Source organism: Mus caroli, chromosome 11 (genome assembly GCF_900094665.2).
Source record: "Mus caroli chromosome 11, CAROLI_EIJ_v1.1, whole genome shotgun sequence".
In the NCBI taxonomy this organism is placed as follows: domain Eukaryota; kingdom Metazoa; phylum Chordata; class Mammalia; order Rodentia; family Muridae; genus Mus; species Mus caroli.
Window position 1 is genome coordinate 85,849,646 of NC_034580.1, and position 20,619 is coordinate 85,870,264.

Here is a 20,619-nt window from a genome sequence, read left to right on the forward strand (position 1 = left end):
AATGGTATTTATAGCACAAGCTTACTGTAAGAATCAGAGAGCACATGTCAAGCACATTTAGGGTGGTGAATGCGGTAAGGTGAAACAGTCTTACCTTTACCATCGGCTCCTTACAAGAAAAGGTTAATTTCTGCTCTGGAAATAGAGAATTTTGGATGGAACCAACTGCTGGGAACGGTTGGTATATGCCTTAGCTTTCCAAGCCTGTTCGAAGCTAACTGCAACCCACCTTTTCTCTGCATCTACCCCATTTCTCTACAAGAATAACCCTCACACCCCCACAGCCAGGCTCAAATGCTATCTTTGCTGAACAAATATCCGTTATTTCCCTGTATCAGAGCACTGACTTTCTACTGTCCCCTTACTCGCACTCAATTCTACCCTCTTCGAAACCAGACATCTTGATACTAATACAGCCAACTCTCAGACTATTCGCTCACTCCTATGGTTGGCTAGATCAGGGCATCATGGTTGTTTCCCTTGCACACTGCAAAAAATATAGTAGCTCACTAATAAATTAATGAGGTCCAGGACAGAGCTCTGGGAAATCATCATGGCTATACCATAATGGAAACAATAATGACATCAAAGAAGAGTGTGACATTGTAAAGTGAACTGTCTTGGAGACTGCTCCCTCAGTGTGCACCAATGGGACTGGGCTCTGTCTACCAGAAGCTTTGCCCTCCGGTGTATCCAAATGCTTTAATCCCAGTTCAGCAATGTGTTTAGCATATGCTCCAAGGAGCTACAATCGGAAAGTGAAATATGGCCCTCCCCAGTTTGTGACCATTACTAACGGTGGGCACTTATGTCAGTGGGACCTTTGTCTTTACTTATAAGCTTGACATAAATTGTTCAATTTATCAAACCTAAAGTGACAAATAGCTGTATGAGATTATATGCCTTTATGTGGCGAGGAAGAATGCTGCCGAGGATGCCATGGCAGAGGCTGAGAGGAAATATACTCTTCCAGGCAAACAGGCAGCGTTCAGAGCTACATGTGCGTGTTCTACAGAGAGCTTATCTATGTATTTTGAACATGTCTTAAGGATCAACTATACGAAATACACATAAAGTTCCTTCAAATTAACACAGAAACTTTCTTCTTTATGTTACTAGCAATGAGAGAAAAACAATCATTCAAACAATTTAAAATGTTGTCAATGCTCTGAATCACAGGGCTAAGGAGGAGACGAACCTTGGTCTGAAGCTGGTGGCAGTGGACAGTGGACGAACTGTGACAGGATGACCGTGGCAAAGCCATTCATTAATAGTATCTGAGTGACTCCCACTAAGGGAATGACGATGAAGAAATCGGAGTCTTTGCCATCAAGAGGTATAATGAGCAATGGTTAGGCTGAGCTAAAGCGATCAGGGACACAGATGCACCATTAGACACTGAGCCAGGCGATAGGAAGCACTGGAACAAGAACTAGCCACACATACAGGAAAAACAAAACCTGGCCTTATCTGCACTTGCACTGGAGGGCAGGAAACAAGTCCTTTGCCAACTGCTCTATAAACTGATATCTGGAACAGTAGAACAAGGAGGAGGCACTGGTCCTGAAACAATATACCTAGACCAAGATAAGGAAGGAATGGCTCTTTCAGAAAGAGGGAAGACAACTTTGTAAGGGTAGAGATAGAGAAAAGAAGAGCGGAAGGCAGAAGCAGTCTACACAGGGGCATATAGGTTACTAATAATATTAAGGCAGTTTTGTGGGAGAGGAAATAGGCAAGGTGCATTAAAGGCAGATAAAGCTACTGAGAGTTCCAACAAAAGCCAATGACAGCCTAAAGATAGAGCCTAGAGAGATAGCTCAGCCAAAAAAACCCACCTGTCTGCAAGCAGGAGAACCCTAGTATAGACCCCCATCACACACATAATAAAGTATATGCAATTCCAGTGCTGGAAGGCAGAGATAGGCAATGGGCTCTAGCCAGACTAGCTTAATTAGCCAGATCTAAGAGCAGTAAGAGACTTTGTCTCAAAAATTAAGGTAGAGAGTGACAAATAAAGATGCTTGGCATTAACCTTTGGCCTCCCCATCATTTTCATGTACACATACATGTAACTGTACCAGCAAATATACACACATGTGCTTACATCAGACAGACACACACACGCACAACACACACACACACACACACACACACACACACACACACACACAAGCTTGTGCATGTGCATGCTGCCTGACTGATTAATGGGTTTAAGAGAAAGAGAGTAAAAAGGTCAGCAGTATATACTAAGATAAATGGGATATTTTAATGATATGGGAGGAAGGAAATGATTGAGAAACAGCTCTGAACAGCTATTGAAAAGAGGCCGTTGTTTGGGAAGAAACGAGAGGACGGTGTAAGGTTAAGCATCACAGATTGTGCCTCAGAAATGCTGCACCTAGGATCCCTCTAGGAGAACTAAGTGGAGATTTGTACCAGGAAGTTAGAGAGGTAAGATGATCAAGGGAGTGCTGAGGTTAACAAGAGGCTTAAGATGCTCTGTGAGGACTCTAGACTGCCAGACTAGCTCATGGGGTAGAAAGGGCTTTCAGATTCTCACCTCTCCTTATTCAGAACCTGGTGCAGCTGTTCTCAAGTGTATGGCTACAAGAGCTAACAAGAATTCTGCTACAGAAAACCTGACGTCCTCTTCGGGCATCCATAGGTACTACACACATTTAGTCAACACATAGACAATCAGGTACAAACACACACACACACACACACACACACACACACACACACACACACACACAGAGAGAGAGAGAGAGAGAGAGAGAGAGAGAGAGAGATAGAGAGAGGAGTTTTAATAAATTATAGTCAAGTTAAAGGACACATAAAATTCTGAAAATAACTAACAATTGATCCATCTGCCAGCCTGGGCAACTTGTCTGTCTATCTATCTATCTATCTATCTATCTATCTGTCTATCTATCTATCTATCTATCTATCTATCTATCTATCTATCTATCTTGTGTGTGGTTGACTACCAAGTGTGGTTGAAAGCTTAAAATAGAATCAAGGTCCCTAGGAGCATATTAGTATCAAAACCAGTTGCAATAACATTGCATCTGTTCTGTGTTTACTCACAGCATTCCATCTTAAGAAATATTAAAATAAATATAAGGAGCCAAGAATTACTTATTCTTGTACACTTTTTTTCTAATTGGTTTTCTTCTTTTGCACATGACCTGAACATTAATAACTCCACACTGCTCTCTAGTGGTGAATGAAGAAAACAATCCATCAGAATGGATTTTGCACACCTCAACTAACAAGAAAAGGTATATAAAAGCCACCAAATGCAGACACTATTGCATATGCCAGCAAGATTTTGCTGACAGGACTCTGATATAGCTATCTCTTGTGAGGCTATGCCAGTGCCTGGCAAATACAGAAGTGGATGCTCACAGTCAGCTATTGGATGGAACACAGGGCCCCCAATGGAGGAGCTAGAGAAAGTACCCAAGGAGCTAAAGGGGTCTGCTACCCTATAGGTGTAACAACAATATGAACTAACCAGTACCCCCAGAGCTCGTGTCTCTAGCTGCATATGTAGCAGAAGATGGCCTAGTTGGCCATCACTGGGAAGAGAGGCCCCTTGGTCTAGCAAACTTTATATGCCTCAGTACAGGGGAACACCAGGGCCAAGAAGTGGGAGTGAGTGAGTAGGAGAGAAGGGCGGGGGGAGGGTATAGAAGACTTTTGGGATAGCATTTGAAATGTAAATGAAGAAAATATCTAATAAAATTTTTTTTTAAAAAGAAAAGGTATATATATCATGAACATAGTTTCTTAATTTGCTATGGTTTACTGCAGATAAAGCCATTTAAAATTACTTCTTTCAATTTATTAGTCTAATTTTAAATATTTGTGGAAATAAAAAGGATAAATTGTTCCTTGTTTTAAAGGCAAACCTGTATTATTTCTCAGGCACCTTGAACTATTCCTGCACCCTACCCCAAGTATATTAATCAGCAAGGCATGGTGACCTGTGCCTTGAATAATGAACATTTGGAGGCTGAGTTAGGAGGATCGACATGAGTTGGAGTCCAGTGTGGGTGACACATGAGTGCCAGGTAAGCCAGGATGAAAACATTAAAGTCTCTGTCTCAGCAGGCAAGCAAACAGCTTAGACTAGACTAAATGCCCCACATCTTCCATTCTCCCAGCCCACATCTCTAAGCCTTAAAACTGAAGGGAGAGTGAACCTCCCACTTCTTCCCAAAAGGATTGGGGGAGGGGCTTCAATTTGTTTATCTTTAACATTAAATTGTCTTTTAGCTAATAATTTAATTTGAATAGCTAAAATATATCTATCATTGTATACCTTAAACCATTAATAACTTAGAACTTAAAAAGTATATTGTAGAGATGTTCAGTGTCTCTATTGTTGTGAAGAAACACTCAAAAGTAACTTGGGGAGGAGTGGACTTGCTCGTTCACACTTGCGGGTAGTGTCCATCACTGAAGACAGTGGTGGCGAGAACTCAAACAGAGAAGGGACCTGGAGGCAGGAGCTGATGCTGAAGCCACAGGAGTGCTTCTAACTAGCTTGCTCCTTACAGCTTGCTCAGCTTGCTTTCTTACTGAACATGGGATCACCAGCCCAAGGGTGTCCCTGCCCACATGGACCTTCTTATATCAAACAGTAATAAAGGAGATACCTTAGCTTTCCTACAGCTTGCTCTTACAGAGACAATTTCTCAATTGCATTTTTCTCCTCTCAGATTATTATAGTGTTTGTGTCAAGCTGACACAGAAGCCTTGTGAGATGAACAAACCTGAAACAGCTCAGTCATTATAATGATTTTGGTGAAACTCACTTTTTTTTTTCCATAGGGAGGAAATAAAAACCCAACTGAAAAGACAAAAATTTTTTCAAGTGTCTGCAGTGGGAGAAGGGTTAAAGTGGGACTATTTATTTAACAACCACCCTCAAGGAAGAATGATAAGAATAAGCTTGTAAGGTCCTTTATCATGATAGCTAGGCTGATAGAAATAAAACTGCAAAGAAATGATAATGCCAATAGCATAGTCTATTGGCGCTATGGAGTTTTGTTTAAACTTTGGTCCAGCAGATAAAGAACCGGGTGCTGTCATACACTTTCTGTACCAAGGATGAGACGAAGGAATGAAGGCTAGGCACGTCTGCTCTTAATTCTAGATCTTGCTCTTATGCAGATGTTGAATCTAGTCTCTCTTACAGACAAAGAATGCCAACTCCCAAGTCAGGGAGAATTAGTGCAAATCAGAAATGAGATAGTTTCGTTTGTTGCTTGCTTTCTTTCTTTTTCCTCCTCCTCCTCCTCCTCCCCCTCTTCCTCCTCTTCTTCCTCCTCCTCCTCTTTCTTCTCCTCCTCCTCTTCTTCTCCTCCCCCCCCCTCTTCATTTAACAGCTCAAGGTCAGGTAACCAACTTGATCCAAACTCAGCAGGTACATCGGCAACATATCTGCAGAGAGACCTTCTTTGGACTCTGCTTCACAGATGAGTTCCACAGCATATAACTAAGTAATATGCAACCTTTAGTTAGAGTTATACACATAGTTAGACATACTTGTTATCTGCATACTTGGAGAATTTATTTTTAGGGCAAACATCCTTGAGGGTAAAGGTCCCCTTGTATCTGTCATTGAGGACGTTAAACTTATATGAAAAATTTACTGATGAAGAAAAAACAAATCGTGGCATCGGTGGGATTTTGTCATTACTGGCTTTTGGGGGGTGTGGTGGGGCAGGTGGAGTTATGTTTACCTTGTAACAGTCACCTCCAGGAATGACTTCGTGAATATACACCAGCGGTCCTTCATTCCTGTTAATTCCGCCTAGGATCTTCAGACCTAGACCCGTTTCCTTAGTAACCGTAATCACCCGAAAGGCAGGATCCCTAGGATAAAATATATTAGCACTAACAGGTTAGACTAGAGATCTGTATATAGAGTTTTCTATAAGCTATTTATTAAATGAAATTGTCAGACCTAGATAACCCAATAGTTTAATGTCTACTATCAAGGATCCTTGAAGCCTATCATAGAAGTAAAATGAAATTTTTATCAGTTTTTTTTAATTCTATACACAATCAGTAACAGCAGCAGTGCTGATGTCTTAGGAGTAAGGTTAATGCTGCTTTGGTGAATTCAGGGGTTCAGATAAGTCATGACATTTGTTTGGTTTTAGTTGTTTAGAAGGTTACAGTAGAGGCTCTAAAACCAAATGTGTTAACATACAGGTAAGCAGCTTCATGTTTGTAGGTAGTTAAAGCAAAATACATTTACTCCCATGTGAATCTCAAAAATTATCCTTTTAATTTAGGGAGAGGATTTTACTGTTACAAAGCATTTGCTCTAGCTGTGATTTCTGGCACATGAGAGAAATGCCATCAAAAAGGAACTCTCAGGATAATTCTACAACAGGTATGTAAGTCACCAAGCTATAGTTTTGAGCATGCTGGTCAAACAAAACTTAAATAAAGTTAGAAATGAGTCTCGGCTACATGCATCCACATTGTTTACTGAGACCTCTGCTAAGAGATATAAACATAAAATGCTAATAAATTGTAATATTTATATTATCCTCTGTTCTAGTTGTTTTCACACACACACACACATTTTAGGCTATTCTGGAATGTGAAATCATACATACATACATACATACATATCTCTATATATTTCTGTATATGCACATATATATGCATTTTCTTAGGCAAAAGGGAGAACTAAAAAAGATCAAAGAATAACAATGATTATCTACAGGAAGACTGAGGGCACAGGAAAGGACAAGAATTAGAGGAGACCTTCCGTGTTGAACCTTGCAAAAGAGCTATGTTAATATATGTTTACAAAATACTTACCAGTTTCTCTGGTTGCTATCTACATGCTCCTTGGTAGGGGTCTTTCTAAAAGTCACCAGTCATTATCTTCACTCCCTGAATTTGGGCTTGCCTATTAGATTACTTTAGTTCACAGGATACCAGCAAAGTCAAATGTGAGGAGGACAGATATTCATAAAACATTTATGCTGCCTGCTAGGAGCCATTCTGCTACTGTTTGACAAGGCCCAGGTTAGCCTTCTGAAGGATGAAAGAAGAGGTAGAAAGTGACTTCAGCTGCCTGGCCTTCTGAGATGAAGTGTCACACACTGTTAGGACATCTATTGCCAACCAGAATTTCTCAGTCAACCCACAGAACTATAGGAAAAAGTAAGTCTTACTGAGTTAAGACATTTGGGGATAATTAGTCAGAAAAAGCTAATCCTAGATAAATTAAAAAAATAAACAAACAGCAGATTTTTCAAAGAAGCACAATCTAGAAGAAATTTTAAAGAGGATGCAGGGTTTGCTCTGTGTATTGATTTACAATATATTATGGTTTGGAGGTGTCCCTCAAAGACCTGTGTTAAAAGGCCTGGCTACTAGCCTGGCTACTGAGAGGTGACTGGTGGTACCTGAAGAGGCAGGGCCTAGCTCCAGAGCACCAGATCACTATGGGGACGGCTATGAACGGGACACTGAGAGTTGCTTCTTGGCCGTTATGCAGTGAAGAGACCAGTCAACACATGATGTTGCTGTGTCCTCACAGCTCAAAGTAGAAAGTGTAAGGCACACTCAAACCCTGAAAATGGAGCCAAGAGTCTCTCGAGTTTCACAGGTGATTATCTCGGGTGTTGTTATCACAGGTATAGACGTCTCACCAGGACTCGCCAAAGTGCCAAGGATGCAATGTAGTACCTGACTCTACTCAGTATTACTTCCCTAGGCCATGCAGCTTCAAGACAAAACTGAGTGTTCACTAATAGTGTGCACACTTCAAAGCATATTAAATTACCCTTAAAAATTACCTTTCAAGTGGGCTAGATGATCCGGCAGAAGCTGTATCATCACTCATGTTTTCGACACAGTTGCCTTGGATTTAACAGCTATGTAAAGGAAGAACTTGGAGAGTTGAAATATTCTTTTTTTCTCAGACTGGAATTATAGAAAATAATTTTTCAAGTCTTAGAACATTCCAATGCAGTTCCAACATCACATAAAGACATTATATACTCGGCAATAAACAAATCACGCCCATATATTAATACTGGTGTATTTCATTTATCATGGGCTACGATATTTTAGACATTGGCAATAACATCTGAAGCATCAAGGCAGCTCCCTACACAGGTAGATGGGCCTGACCCTGCATCACTATGAATATATGAAACCCGTGCTCTCTAGTACAAGTGAAGGATACAGCAGTGATTAAAACTTACACGAGCTAAATACGCTTTAAAAATGCAAAAGACTGGAAAGTGCCTCCTGTGGGCTCAAGGCTATGGAGCTTACAGTCAGAAAAATAATTATACAATACACGTGAAGAAAACAGAAAGTCGTGCCTCACCGACTCCCCCGAGGGTCTTCCTGCAGATTCTGTATGGCTCCAGTGCATACTACTCCATTTCACTGGTTTCCTAGGAAAAGGAAAAAGACACGGTTTTAATGTCTTCTGTAACTGCTCAGTGAATACTACAGAGTTCTTAATTACCACAACCTGCATTCCAGCGGCGCTTCACTCCCCGTGAGTGAGAAACAGGAACGAAGCTGCACAACAACATCCCTTTAGCACCGTGAAGGCCTACTCTATGCAATCCTTTAGCTCTCACACACCTGTACTCCTGGGAGGGAGAGAACATGCATTCTAAGGGCAAAGTATCATTTTGAGCAGAAATGCAGGTGAGTCTTAAATTTTTTTGAATGGTGAGAAGGTATAACTGATTGAAAATGGCCAGTGTTTTGAAGCTGAAAGCCACATCTGGATCATTATGTGCAGCCCTCTTACTGAAGAACTGAGCAAGGAGGTTCAAAGGCACGGTGCTCTCCTGCATGATACACAGTGCTCGCTTCCTCAGCTGGAACATGGGCTGTAGTGTCTACAGCAGAGACTTGGCATTATTACCCTTGGCGTCTCTACGCCTCAGCCTCACTGATACAACAGGCCCCTCGGTTGTAGCGATGATGATGTTTCCATCGGTGTGTACACATAGTAGAACCTTACCAAACTGCTCCTTTTACCTTATGCTTGCTGTAAATCAGAGTCAGAGAACTAAAACCAGGGGTGTCAGCCTATCTTTCCCCAAACCACTGTACACAGGAGAATAAAAACCTCTTCTCTACACAAACTGAAGGACCCTGGCCAAAGAACCAACAATCAGTCTTCAGGGAGCTTAGCCAAGAGTTATACTCCCCAAGTGTTAACAACATGGCTCAACTTCTCAGCCTGGAAGTCGCAGGCAAGTAGAACAGTGGAGGTACCCCGGTCCCGAGGGGCCAGAGAAATGATGCCACCATGTCACTGCGCTGTCATCAGCAGACCTCCAGCAGCGTGAAAGTTACTTAGTACCACCCCTAAGGAAAGGAGGGATGGTGGTTTGAAGGAAGAGCTTGGAGAGCCTAGAGGCACTGCGGTCAGAAAGTTCAAGTCTAAGAGAGTGTTTGCATGAACTCTTCAGACTGCTTTAATGATGAGTGCATGGGCAGGCTAAGACCTCAAGAGAGGACCCTTGGATATAAAATAAGATTAGCTACTGTTTATTAACTCCATGTGTCACAGATTGTGTAAAATATTTCAGATGCATTTATTTTATTTTACATCATGGAGAATGTAATAGATCCAGGTTAAAGTATCAAGTTCAAATTACAATATTGCCATATGCTAGTGACATGGTCTCAGAAGACAACTAGCCTCCTGGCATCGTGGGAATAATGCAGGAAGAGCAATACCCAGCCCAAAGGGCGGCATGAGAAAGAAAGGGAAGAAGGAAGGATAACGAAGAAAGGGAGTGAAAAGAAAAACGAAAAGAAAATCCAAGCACTTTTCTTTCCCCCAGTTACTAAAGTGACTAAGAGCCCCATCTAGTGGTGGGTTTTTCTGACAGGACACAGGGCCTCAAGTCTTCCTGGAACTCATCCAAATGGAAGCGTGTGTTGGTGCTACACATGGATTTCACATAATGCCAAATTGGCATTTAAAAAGAAATTTCATTTCAGAGTATTAACATTTAAGTGTCCAAATTATTTCACTGCTCTAAACATTCTTGGCAGTGCGCTATGTGGGTAGAGATGAACAAGAAGCAGAAAGTAGCCTCAGAGACTGTCAGACAGCCACCGGCAGGTGTGAGTGTTCACGGTGGCCTACACACGGCTGAGGGAGTGTGGAGGAAGCAAGCCTAGCCCAGAATTTGGAGTCACCAATAAACATAAGCAGAGCCAGGGACCACTGTATGTTTTCTTCCCCAGGAGCGCCCCAAGGCTAACAATGTTAACTTCATTTCGCATCAGAGGCTCAGAAAAGCTTCATGACTTACTGTTTCTTTTTTACTCACTCACAAGCCAGATGCAAAATACAACTTAACTTATTTCCCCTAACGTTAAAACCCAAGCCTAGAAAACTCTAGCAAGATAGGAAATAAAGACATGAAAACTTTCACTCGATAGCCTGCCCAAACTGGATGTAAGCTAACAGTAGCAATACATCTCTTTGTATGAAGATGCCAGTATTAAAACTTTGCACAACAGCATGAGTTTAATATTATTCATCTAAACTGCAAGTTTGTGTGTGTGTGTGTGTGCTACTCTTGTTAATGCGGCTCTGCGCATGTGGATAACACATGAACAGAGGTATATGGTACATCTAATTGGAGACTAATGTCAGGTGTCTTTTCTTTCCTGTTTTCTTCCTTTAATTTTTTTTTTCTTGAGACAGCATGTCTTGGTAAGTCTGAAACTGACCAACTTGGCTAGGCTCGCTGGTCAATGAGCTTTAGGGCTCTGAAGGTGAGAGTGGACTGCAACCCTAGGCTTTCCACATCGATTCCGGGGATCCAGACTCAGACCTTCCTGCTAACATGGTAGGCATTTTACTGTCTAAGCTAACTCCCTAGCCAAATCCAAGATTGTTAAATTTATGCTGTATGTGTGCCCTTCTCCCATGCTGGTTTCCTACCTCTTTGTTTTCTTCATGTGGAGTGCACGTGCATTTGGGTGGGTGTGCACATGTGGGTGTGCATGCAGGTGCCTGTGGGGAGGTTGACTCCAGGTGTCCCCTTAGTCATTCTACAGCTTAGATTTTTTTGTTTGTTTGTTTGTTTTGGTTTTTCCAGACAGGGTTTCTCTGTGTACCCTTGGCTGTCCTGGAACTCACTTTGTAGACCAGGCTGGCCTCGAACTCAGAAATCCGCCTGCCTCTGCCTCCCAAGTGCTGGGATTACAGGCATGTGCCACCACGCCCGGCACAGCTTAGATTTTGAGGTAGGGTCTCTCAAAGAACTGCCTCTAACTGCTCAGCATGAGATGTGCAAAGGACTCAGTCATCCCGCCAGGCTTCTTATGTAGTGCTGGGGCTTACCAACTGAGCCAGCTTTCTAGCTCTGTACCCCTTTCTCTTACATAAGCTCGCAAGCCCTTCTTCATCAATTGAGGTTCTAGCAATGTTATACACATAGTCACACATACATGTATGGCATGTATGTCCCTACTACTTTGCCAGAATGACAAAGAAATACACCATTTTTTTCCTTTACTAAAATTATAAGCACTCAATGAATATACACTGTTTATCTAGCTTGCTGAGTCAGAAGGGAGAAAAGATTACATCAGCAAAACCAGAAACTAGAACACTACAGAAAAGCATTTTGTTTTATAAAATGAATTTACTTCAAAAAACCTTGGCTTTACTTTATATCAATCTCTTCTTATACAACTTAATTAAATTATAACTACAAATCTTATTAGATGAAAAAAATCTGCCCATCATGCATACAATATTTGGTTAAGATGTGGTAATTTATAATCTCAGTAATTTATAAAATGAGATATTTTACTGTATAAAAACCCAAAAGTAAAATAGGTAGGCATAAAAGTTTATCAGAAATGAGTAAATAGTAACATTATTAAATTAGCAGGCATGACACAAAGAAACTGAGACAAATCTCAACTATTCCCCCCCGAAAGGTGAGTGTTCTTCCAAACGCAGCCACCATGATTAATTTCTGAATCTTTTTGCAGCCCCTTTAATGAGAATCGTATCTTAAGGACGTTAGAGAGCCTTCTGCTTCTTCCCCTTTGCTTTTAGACTCGTTTCAGTGAAACAGAAAGGAAGACGTGAACTGCTTCTTTTGCCCTTTTCTATTTATTATTTTTCTCTGTTCAACAGCCTCTGTCAGCACTAAAACTCAAAATACATCTTTCTCTCTTTGTTTTTGGTTTTTATGTAAAAACGTGGCTAAATTTGCTGATCTTTGATGGTTTCTGTGTTTAAGCATGAACTAGACATTCCTTTCCCACTCCAAGGTCAGTAAGTCAGTCTCATACATTTCCTTTTGGGACTTTAATAATTTTATTTATAAACACCTGATAACCCGCTTAGCATGGATGCAGCACGGACACTGTGATGGTTTGTATATTCTTATACCAGGGAGTGGCACCATTTGGAGGTGTGGCCTTGTTGGGATAGGTGTGACCTGGTTGGAGTAGGTGTGTCACTGTTGGTATGGATGGGCTTAATACTCTCACCCTAGATGCCTGGAAGTCAGTCTTCCACTAGCAGCCTTTGGATGAAGGTGTAGAACTCTCAGCTCTGCCTGCACCATGACAGCCTAGAAGCTTCCATGCTCTCACCTTGATGATAACGTAGTGAACCTCTGAACCTGTAAGCCAGCTCCAATTAAATGTTGTTTCTTGTAAGACTTGCCTTGGTCATGGTGTCTGTTCACAGCAGTACAGCCTTAACTAAGACACACACCAACCCTGACTTCTTCCCCCTGACAGGTCTCCATGTCTGAATTGCACTCGTAAGCAGTCTACCACCTCTGATTTGAGCTGTAACCTCCATCCCCAGAGTAGTACATTTGATCAACTCCTGTCATTTGCATTTGATGAGCTTATTTACTTATATACTAAATTAATCTATTTAAATTATATAGGCTTTATAATATGTTCCTATATCTGGTAAAACAAGTTCTCCATAGCCAACTTTTCCTAGCTGTTTTGAATTTTATATGTACATCTTAACTTCAAAGTTTCCTTAATGAAAAGACAAAGCAACATTATTTATTGGAAAATCATACTAGACTTAAAAATTATGAAGGTATTAGTATTTGTTTTTATAATGTTACAATGTTATACTTTTATAAGTTAATTTTTAAATTCTTTATTTTGTTAATACCTTTTAAAGATCTATGTGATAGACCAAGCATGAGGGCCTGACTTCCATCCCCAACACTCATGTAAAAAGCCAAGTGCACGTGTAACCCGAGAGCAGGGGAGCTTGAGAAGGGAGCATCACTGAAGCTCACTGGAGCTCACTGAAGCTCACTAGGGCTCACTGGGGCTCAGTGGAGCTTACTGGAGCATCACTGGAGCATCATTGGAGCTCACTGGAGTATCACTGGAGCTTACTGGAGCATCACTAGAGCTCACTGGAGCATCACTGGAGCTCACTGGCCAGCAAGAAGAGAAAAATCTATGAGTTCAAGTTTTAGTGACAGATCTAGTCTCAAAAACAAAGTGTAGAGTAATAGAAGATACCTGATGGAAACTGTGAAGCCCTGGCCCTCAAACCATGCCCATGCACACGCTCACTTATAAGATGTACATACATATGAACACATACATGCAGGCAAATACATACTCACATACCAACTACTCTGTTGTTGGGAGCCATTAAGACAACACAATTGTCCTGACCTCTGAATTGGGCCTCTCCCCCCTGAGAAGAAAAGGGGGGTCAAAAGCGGGCCAGCGACACACCGATTCCGAGAACAACCACAGAATGTTCCAGCCCTAAGTCATAGCCGATGTCCTGACCACACCTTGATACCACCAAGTTCCTGCTTCCCCAAGTAGCTGCCAAAAGAAAAAATTTCTATTGCCCCCCCTCCCACTGATAAGTACTTCTCCTTTTGCTTGTATTGCCCCACCCCTCCCGCTGATAAGTACTTGTACTTCCCCTTTTGCTTGCATTTAAACCTTGGGCCTGGCTAATACATGGGGTCTTGATGCAATTCAGAACGTTTCCGTGTCATTATTCGCACAAGACCCTCATCTCTCTCTACACCCCATTTGGTTCTTAGGAGAAGGTCCCCTCGAGACCCCTGAATAACTGGACCTGCTGGACGGGTCAAGTGGCGCCCAACGTAGGGCTTGAACCTACGACCCTGAGATTAAGAGTCTCATGCACCACCCTAGTCTCAACCATGTCTGCTACCCAACAAAAGTTTCTCCCTGGTCTTTGCCATAAGTGCAAGAGAGGCCACCATTGGGCAGGAGATTGCCGATCTAAGACTGATATCAACGGCCACCCACTACCTGCAGTCCAGGGAAACGGCCAGAGGGCCCCCCCGCAGGACCCGTCTCCCCTAATAACTGCAGACAACCCCCTAGCCCCCACGGGAGATTGTGCAGGGCCACGACAGGAAACGCAGTGTTGGACCTGTGTCCCTCCACCACCAGGATTATAACTCCTGAGGAGGGAAGTGGTCATCGAAACAGGTGAATTTGGACCCCCTCCCCAAAAGACGTTTTTTTCTCATCATTGGCCGAGTGTCCAGACTTTTACAAGGCCTAACGGTGACTCCTACAGTGGTTGACACCGACTACCACGAGGAGATAAAAATCTTAGTCACCACCACGCAGGGACCACTTACCCTTAGGGCTAGAGAGCGCATAGCCCAAGCCCTACCACTCCCACTATTCGGCCATTTCCCTTATATGAAAGAGGAGCGAAGACCATCCTCCCCGGGATCCTCGGAAGTCTACTGGGCACAGAAAATAACCGATTCACGGCCCATGCTGACTTTGTTTCTAGAGGGCAAACAGTTTCAAGGGCTCCTGGATACCCAGGCAGATGCGACAGTAATTTCCTCAACACATTGGCCTGCAGCCTGGCCCTTACAGCCCACTAAGGGATGGTGTAATCCACTGATCATAAAATTTACTGCTAAGGGGAGGAACTTAGAGGCTTAGGAAAGTTCTCGCCCTCTCACCTGGGGCCTAAGATTGTATCAAGATAACTATGACAATGGCCTGACCTTTAAGGCTCAGCTTCTTAAAACCATCCCTAATAATCATAAAGCATCCATAAGACTATCAGGTACCCAACCCCTGTTCCTGCCCCAGGGCATGCTACGACCCTGTTTCAGCCCACTCTCCCTGCGGGGAGGCCCCCCTCTTCCACTGATTTACTGTGGTCTTCATTGAATGCTTCTGCTTTAGCCTTGTTGGATAAGACACAAAGAGATAATGCGTCAGAATTTAAACATTGTTGGATGTGCTTTTCTGCTTTCCCGCCCTTTTATGAGGGCATAGCCTTATTTGGAAATTTTACCCTGCTCTCAGATGCTAGGCAGCTTCCCTTCAAGTCAGTTCAGCTTACCTTGACAGAACTCTCTGGGATAGGAAGTTGTGTGTTGGGCCCAGGCATGCTTCCACCGAGGCCCTTGCTAGAAATTTGCAATAACACGTTTAGAGTAAATAAAAATAGGTATTCTTATCTTCTTGCCCCAAATGATACCTTTTTGGCATGTTCCACAGGCCTTACACGGTACATTATTATACAAGATTTTATAAACAATAGAGATTGTTGTGTCTTGGTTCAGCTTTTTCCAAATTTTAGTATTCATAAGTCAGATAACTTATTAAAGTTTTGGGACCGAGGTGCCTCCTTGCCATCCCACCACAAAAGAGAGCCTATCTCGGCGGTGACCCTTGTGGTCCTTCTTGGCCTGGGTGCTGCTGGGACTGGGACCGGAATCGCAGCCCTTGTGTCATCTCAACAGAATGCGCGCAATTACCATCTGCTCAATGAGGCTATTAGCCAAGATATAGAAAATATAAAAAAGGGCCTAGATGATCTTACTGATTCCTTGGTCTCCCTTTCAGAAGTTGCCCTTCAAAATAGAATGGGATTAGATTTGCTCTTTCTACAACAAATGCGCTGCACTTAAGGAAGAATGCTGCGTATATGTTGATAAAACTGGATTAGTTAAAGATAGCATTGCCAAGGTTACTGCCAGTTTAGAAAAAAGAAAAAGAGAGAGAGAACAACAAGAGTCATGGTATCAAAATTTGTTTTCAACCTCCCCCTGGCCTTTGACCTTGTTGTTCTCCCTTTTGGGGCCCCTATTGGGACTCCTATTATTAATTTCCTTTGGTCCTTGGGCATTTCAGAAATTGACCCGATTTTTTAAATCTCAAATTGATTCATCTCTTTCAAGCGCATCTGTTTCAGTTCATTACCATCGGCTGGACGTTGGCCATAACAAGCAGGTTACTGGAGAAGAATCAGGTGTAGATGCTGCTTCATCACCCTCGTCTCGGGGAGAGAGACTCAATTTCCATAAAATGCTTAAGTAAGATCATTCCCCTCCCCCTAAATTCGGCCATCAGTCTCATGCCACGAATCATTTATAGATTGCCGTAGTCTGTGCTTCCGACATGGTAATATACATTCTCGCCACATTGGAAACTAAACAGTCATCCCAGGCTAGACACATCGAAAAATTGGAACTTGAAGCCGTCGCCCATGAGAGTTGTAAGACTAAGTACTGCACAGAGATTAGTCTNGAAGCTGTTTGACAGTCTCTGAGAGGCATGTCTGATTGCATGAAGGTTGAGTGCCCTAGGGTCCTTCCCCCAGGAAAAACAGCATGGGAGCAGGTCAGGGTTACTCTGGGTAAAAATCTGTGGGCCTGAGAGTCAATCCTGTACATGGCCCCTAACATTGCACACTGGGGATCAGACCTCTACCTCTACCTCTACCTCTACCTCTACCCACAGAGCTTGCTCCGTTCCTAAATCCCTTGGCTGGCCCAAGTTATACCCAACAGACTGGAACCATTAATTCAAGCCTCATAGGTGACTAGTCCTTGTGTCCTTCGTGGTTTTAGAGAATCACCTGGTGAGCAAACAGATGTTTAGGCGGTCGTTAAAAACGTGGCTACAAATTATACAATATGTCTTTATAAAAATATTAAAATGGGGGAGATTCCGTAAATGACAAAAGGCATAACTGTAGTATCTTCTTGAAAATAGTCTCTCTCCTGCTTCAAGTTCTATACATGATTAAGCATTTTCAATGAAAAAAGCTCTTAGCAAACCAGCTAATGGCAGGCAGCACAAGTGTACACACACACACACACACACACACACACCCCACATACACCTTTTCACTGTAGACTGCACATCTGCAATATACTGATTTATAGACAAGTGCATCGTAACACCTCAGCACACACAGGCATACAAACTCTTATCATAAACCATTCGTTTTTTCTGCTGTCACTGCAAAGATTAAAATAATACATCCTGAATACTCATAAGAGCTTTGTAAGCAGAGCCTAATTCCCACCGTTGCTTGACAGCGTGCTTCTATATTCATCTCAAAGCACTTCACAAGCTGTGAGGTCAAGAAACTCCAATGCCTTTCTAACAGTTTGCCCTCAGTGCAAAGATCACTGGAAGGGAAGGGAAGGACAAAGTGTGAACCCAGTCAAGGAGAGATTTGTTGGTTTAATAGCAAGACTCTGAAATCTAATAATGATGATAATCACAATAACTTCCTAAGCTCCTGAGAAAGATTATTTTTCCCAGAGACTTCTGGTCATTTAATAGGTCTCTGAAGATGCATATGACTATTCCAACTCACACACTAGGGCTTGTTAGTTCACACTGAGTGGGAGGGTTTATCTTGAGTGAAATGGTGCTCAATTGGGGCTCTTCCTAAAGGAGAGTACTGCTCCTGTTTTCAAGGGTATAGGGGAGAAGTGCTACTAGGGGTAGGGGATTCACATGCCATATAAAGTAATTTGTTTCCAGTAATGCACTATAGAGATACAGGGCACAACATGGCTTGCTTAAAAAAAAGTTATATGCAAGTGTGTCCTAACACCTAGCTACTTAACGTTAATAGTCATGTATATCTAACTAGTGACTAACTAGTCACATATATATATATATATATATATATATATATATATACACACAGAAACAAAGGGTAACTATGGCTTATAAAATATCATTTGAAGTAAAAACTTAACACATTAATAAATGATTATGAACAATAAAAGGGGTTCTTAAGCTAGCACTCTGCTGCAGTCCTGTGATAGCAGCACAGGGAGGTTGAGAAGAGGATGAGTCTGAAACCAGCGAGACCCTGTCTCAACAACAATAACAACAAAACCCAAAAGAGGAAAAGGGAAAAGGGGAAGTGTCTTAAGTTAGGGTTTCCATTGCTGTGAAGAGACACCATGACTAAGGCAACTCTGATAATAGACAACATTTTAATTGGGTCTGGCTTACAGGTTCTGAGGTTCAGTCCATTATCACCATGGCAGTCTCCAGGCAGGCATGGTGCTGGAGGAGCAGAGTTCTACATCTTGTTCTGAAGGCAAACAGGAGAAAACTGGCTACCAGGCAGCTACCAGGGAAGCTCTCTCAAAGCCCACTCCCACAGTGACACACTTTTCCCAACACTGCTATACCTACTCCACCAAGGCCACACCTTCTAACAGTGCCACTCCCTGGGCCAAGCGTATTCAAACCACCACAAGGAGGGAAAACCAAAACATTTAAAGACAGCCTTTTGGGGATCCATCATGGTGGTAAATGCAAATTTATGGCTTTTATTATAGGCAAGGTGTCTTTTTAAAAATATGTCATATTTGTAGTTATGCTTTGAGACTATAATACATGCATATAACATATTCTGATCATTCAGCTTGTTTCCTTCTCTGCCATTCTCCACATCAGCTTTCCAACCTCATGTCTTCCTTATGTTTTCCTTTTCTCTTTTCTAAAAAGCAACCTATTATGATCCAAGTAATGTTGCCCACATGTGTGTGGTTATGGAATCACAGGTATTGTGATACTTTATGGCTTGTTAGAGGTGATTTAGCAAACATAACATATTTCCTCATGCCATCATGGAATAGTTCATAAATATAAAGCACCTACCTCGCATTTCTTGGCATATATACAGGCTAGTGTTTATGTAAACTTGATATAAGCTAGAGTCATCAAAGGAGAGAACCTCAACTAAGAAAATTTCTCAGTAAGACTGAGGCAAGCCTGTAGGACATTTTCATAATTAGTGATTGATGGGGAGGTCACAGCCCACTGTGGCTGATGCTATCCCTGGGCTGGTGGCCCTGGGGTCTACAAGAAACAAATGGTGCTGGTTCAACTGGTGGTCAACACATAGAAGAATGCAAATTGACCCATTCTTATCTCCTTGAACATAGCTCAAGTCCAAGTGGATCAAGGACCTCCACATAAATTCAGATACGATGAATCTAATAGAAGAAAACGTGGGAAAGAATTTCAAGCACATGGGCACATGGGAAATTTTCTGAACATAACACCAACAACTTATGCTCTAAGATCAAGAACTGACAAATGGGACATCATAAAATTGAAAAGCTTCTGTAAGGCAAAGGGCACTGTCAATAGGACAAAACAGCATTCCACAGATTAGGAAAAGATCTTTACCAACCCTACATTTGATAGAGGGTTAATATCCAAAATATTCAAAGAACTAAAGAAGTTAGACCCCAGAGAACCAAATAACCCTACTAAAAATGGAGTACAGAGCTAAAAAGAGATTCTCAACTGAAGTATCTCAAATGGCCAAAAACCACCTAAAGAAATGTTCAACATCCTTAGTCATCAGAGAAATGCAAATCAAAACAACCCTGAGAGTCTACCTCACACCAGTCAGAATGGCTAAGATCAAAAACTCAGGTGACAGCAGATGCTGGTGAGGATGTGGAGAAAAAGGAACACTCCTCCATTGTTGGTGGGATTGCAAGCTTGTACAACCACTCTGGAAATCAGTCTGGTGGTTCCTCAGAAAACTGGAAATAGCTCTATCTAAGAACCCAGCTATACCACTCCTGGGCATATACCCAAAAGATGCTCCAACATATAGCAAGGACACATACTCCACTATGTTCATAGCAGCCTTATTTATAATAGCCAGAAGCTGGAAAGAACCCAGATGCCCCTCAATAGAGGAATGGATACAGAAAATTTGGTACATTTACACAATGGAGTACTTCTCAGCTATTAAAAACAATAATTTCATGAAATTCACAGGTAAATGGATGGTAGTTCATCATAGCAATAGTGACTCTAACTAGGACAATGTAGATTGTGCAGCAACTAAGAGTCTGTTCCAGTGGCCTGAGCTCCACTTCTGCTGCCCAAATAGCCAAGACATTTGAGAAGTCACTAACTTGGCCAGTTACTCCATATGTGGAAAAGCAAACACACCCATGTTGTAGTTGCTACATTACAAATACTCCTGTGCTTCTTTGTGGGGGGGTGGAGGGCTGGGAGTAACATTTTGTTTCTGAAACATACATGCCTCTTAAGACGAGTCTGGCATGAGACAGCATGATATTAGGTCATCTATGAGGGACCAGAGTGGGAAAAGCAGACTGTTGTAGAAATTTTTACTCCAATCCGGAGTTTATACCTGGGCTTTGACCATTTAGTTCCTGGGTAAATGACAAGTACAACCTTTATATTTACAATAAGCCTTAAATAGCACAAGAGCTAGGCAGCTATCTACCCTCTATGCTATTA

General features: G+C 42.0%; 1 protein-coding gene across 2 annotated transcripts in view; it reads right to left on the minus strand.

Moving 5' to 3' along the window:
• Positions 1-20,619, minus strand: part of Stxbp4 (syntaxin binding protein 4) — a 152,970-nt gene that overhangs the window by 123,972 nt on the left and 8,379 nt on the right. The window contains exons 2-4 of one of the 2 annotated variants that reach the window (XM_021177757.2): positions 8,381-8,450; positions 7,842-7,968; positions 5,760-5,892 (exon numbers count right to left, since the gene is read on the minus strand). In XM_021177757.2, coding sequence (XP_021033416.1) covers positions 5,760-5,892; positions 7,842-7,888 — 180 coding nt within the window. In that variant the 5' untranslated portion in view covers positions 7,889-7,968; positions 8,381-8,450. The remainder of the gene's footprint in view (positions 1-5,759; positions 5,893-7,841; positions 7,969-8,380; positions 8,451-20,619) is intronic. The other variant, XM_029483796.1, reaches the window with a different exon arrangement.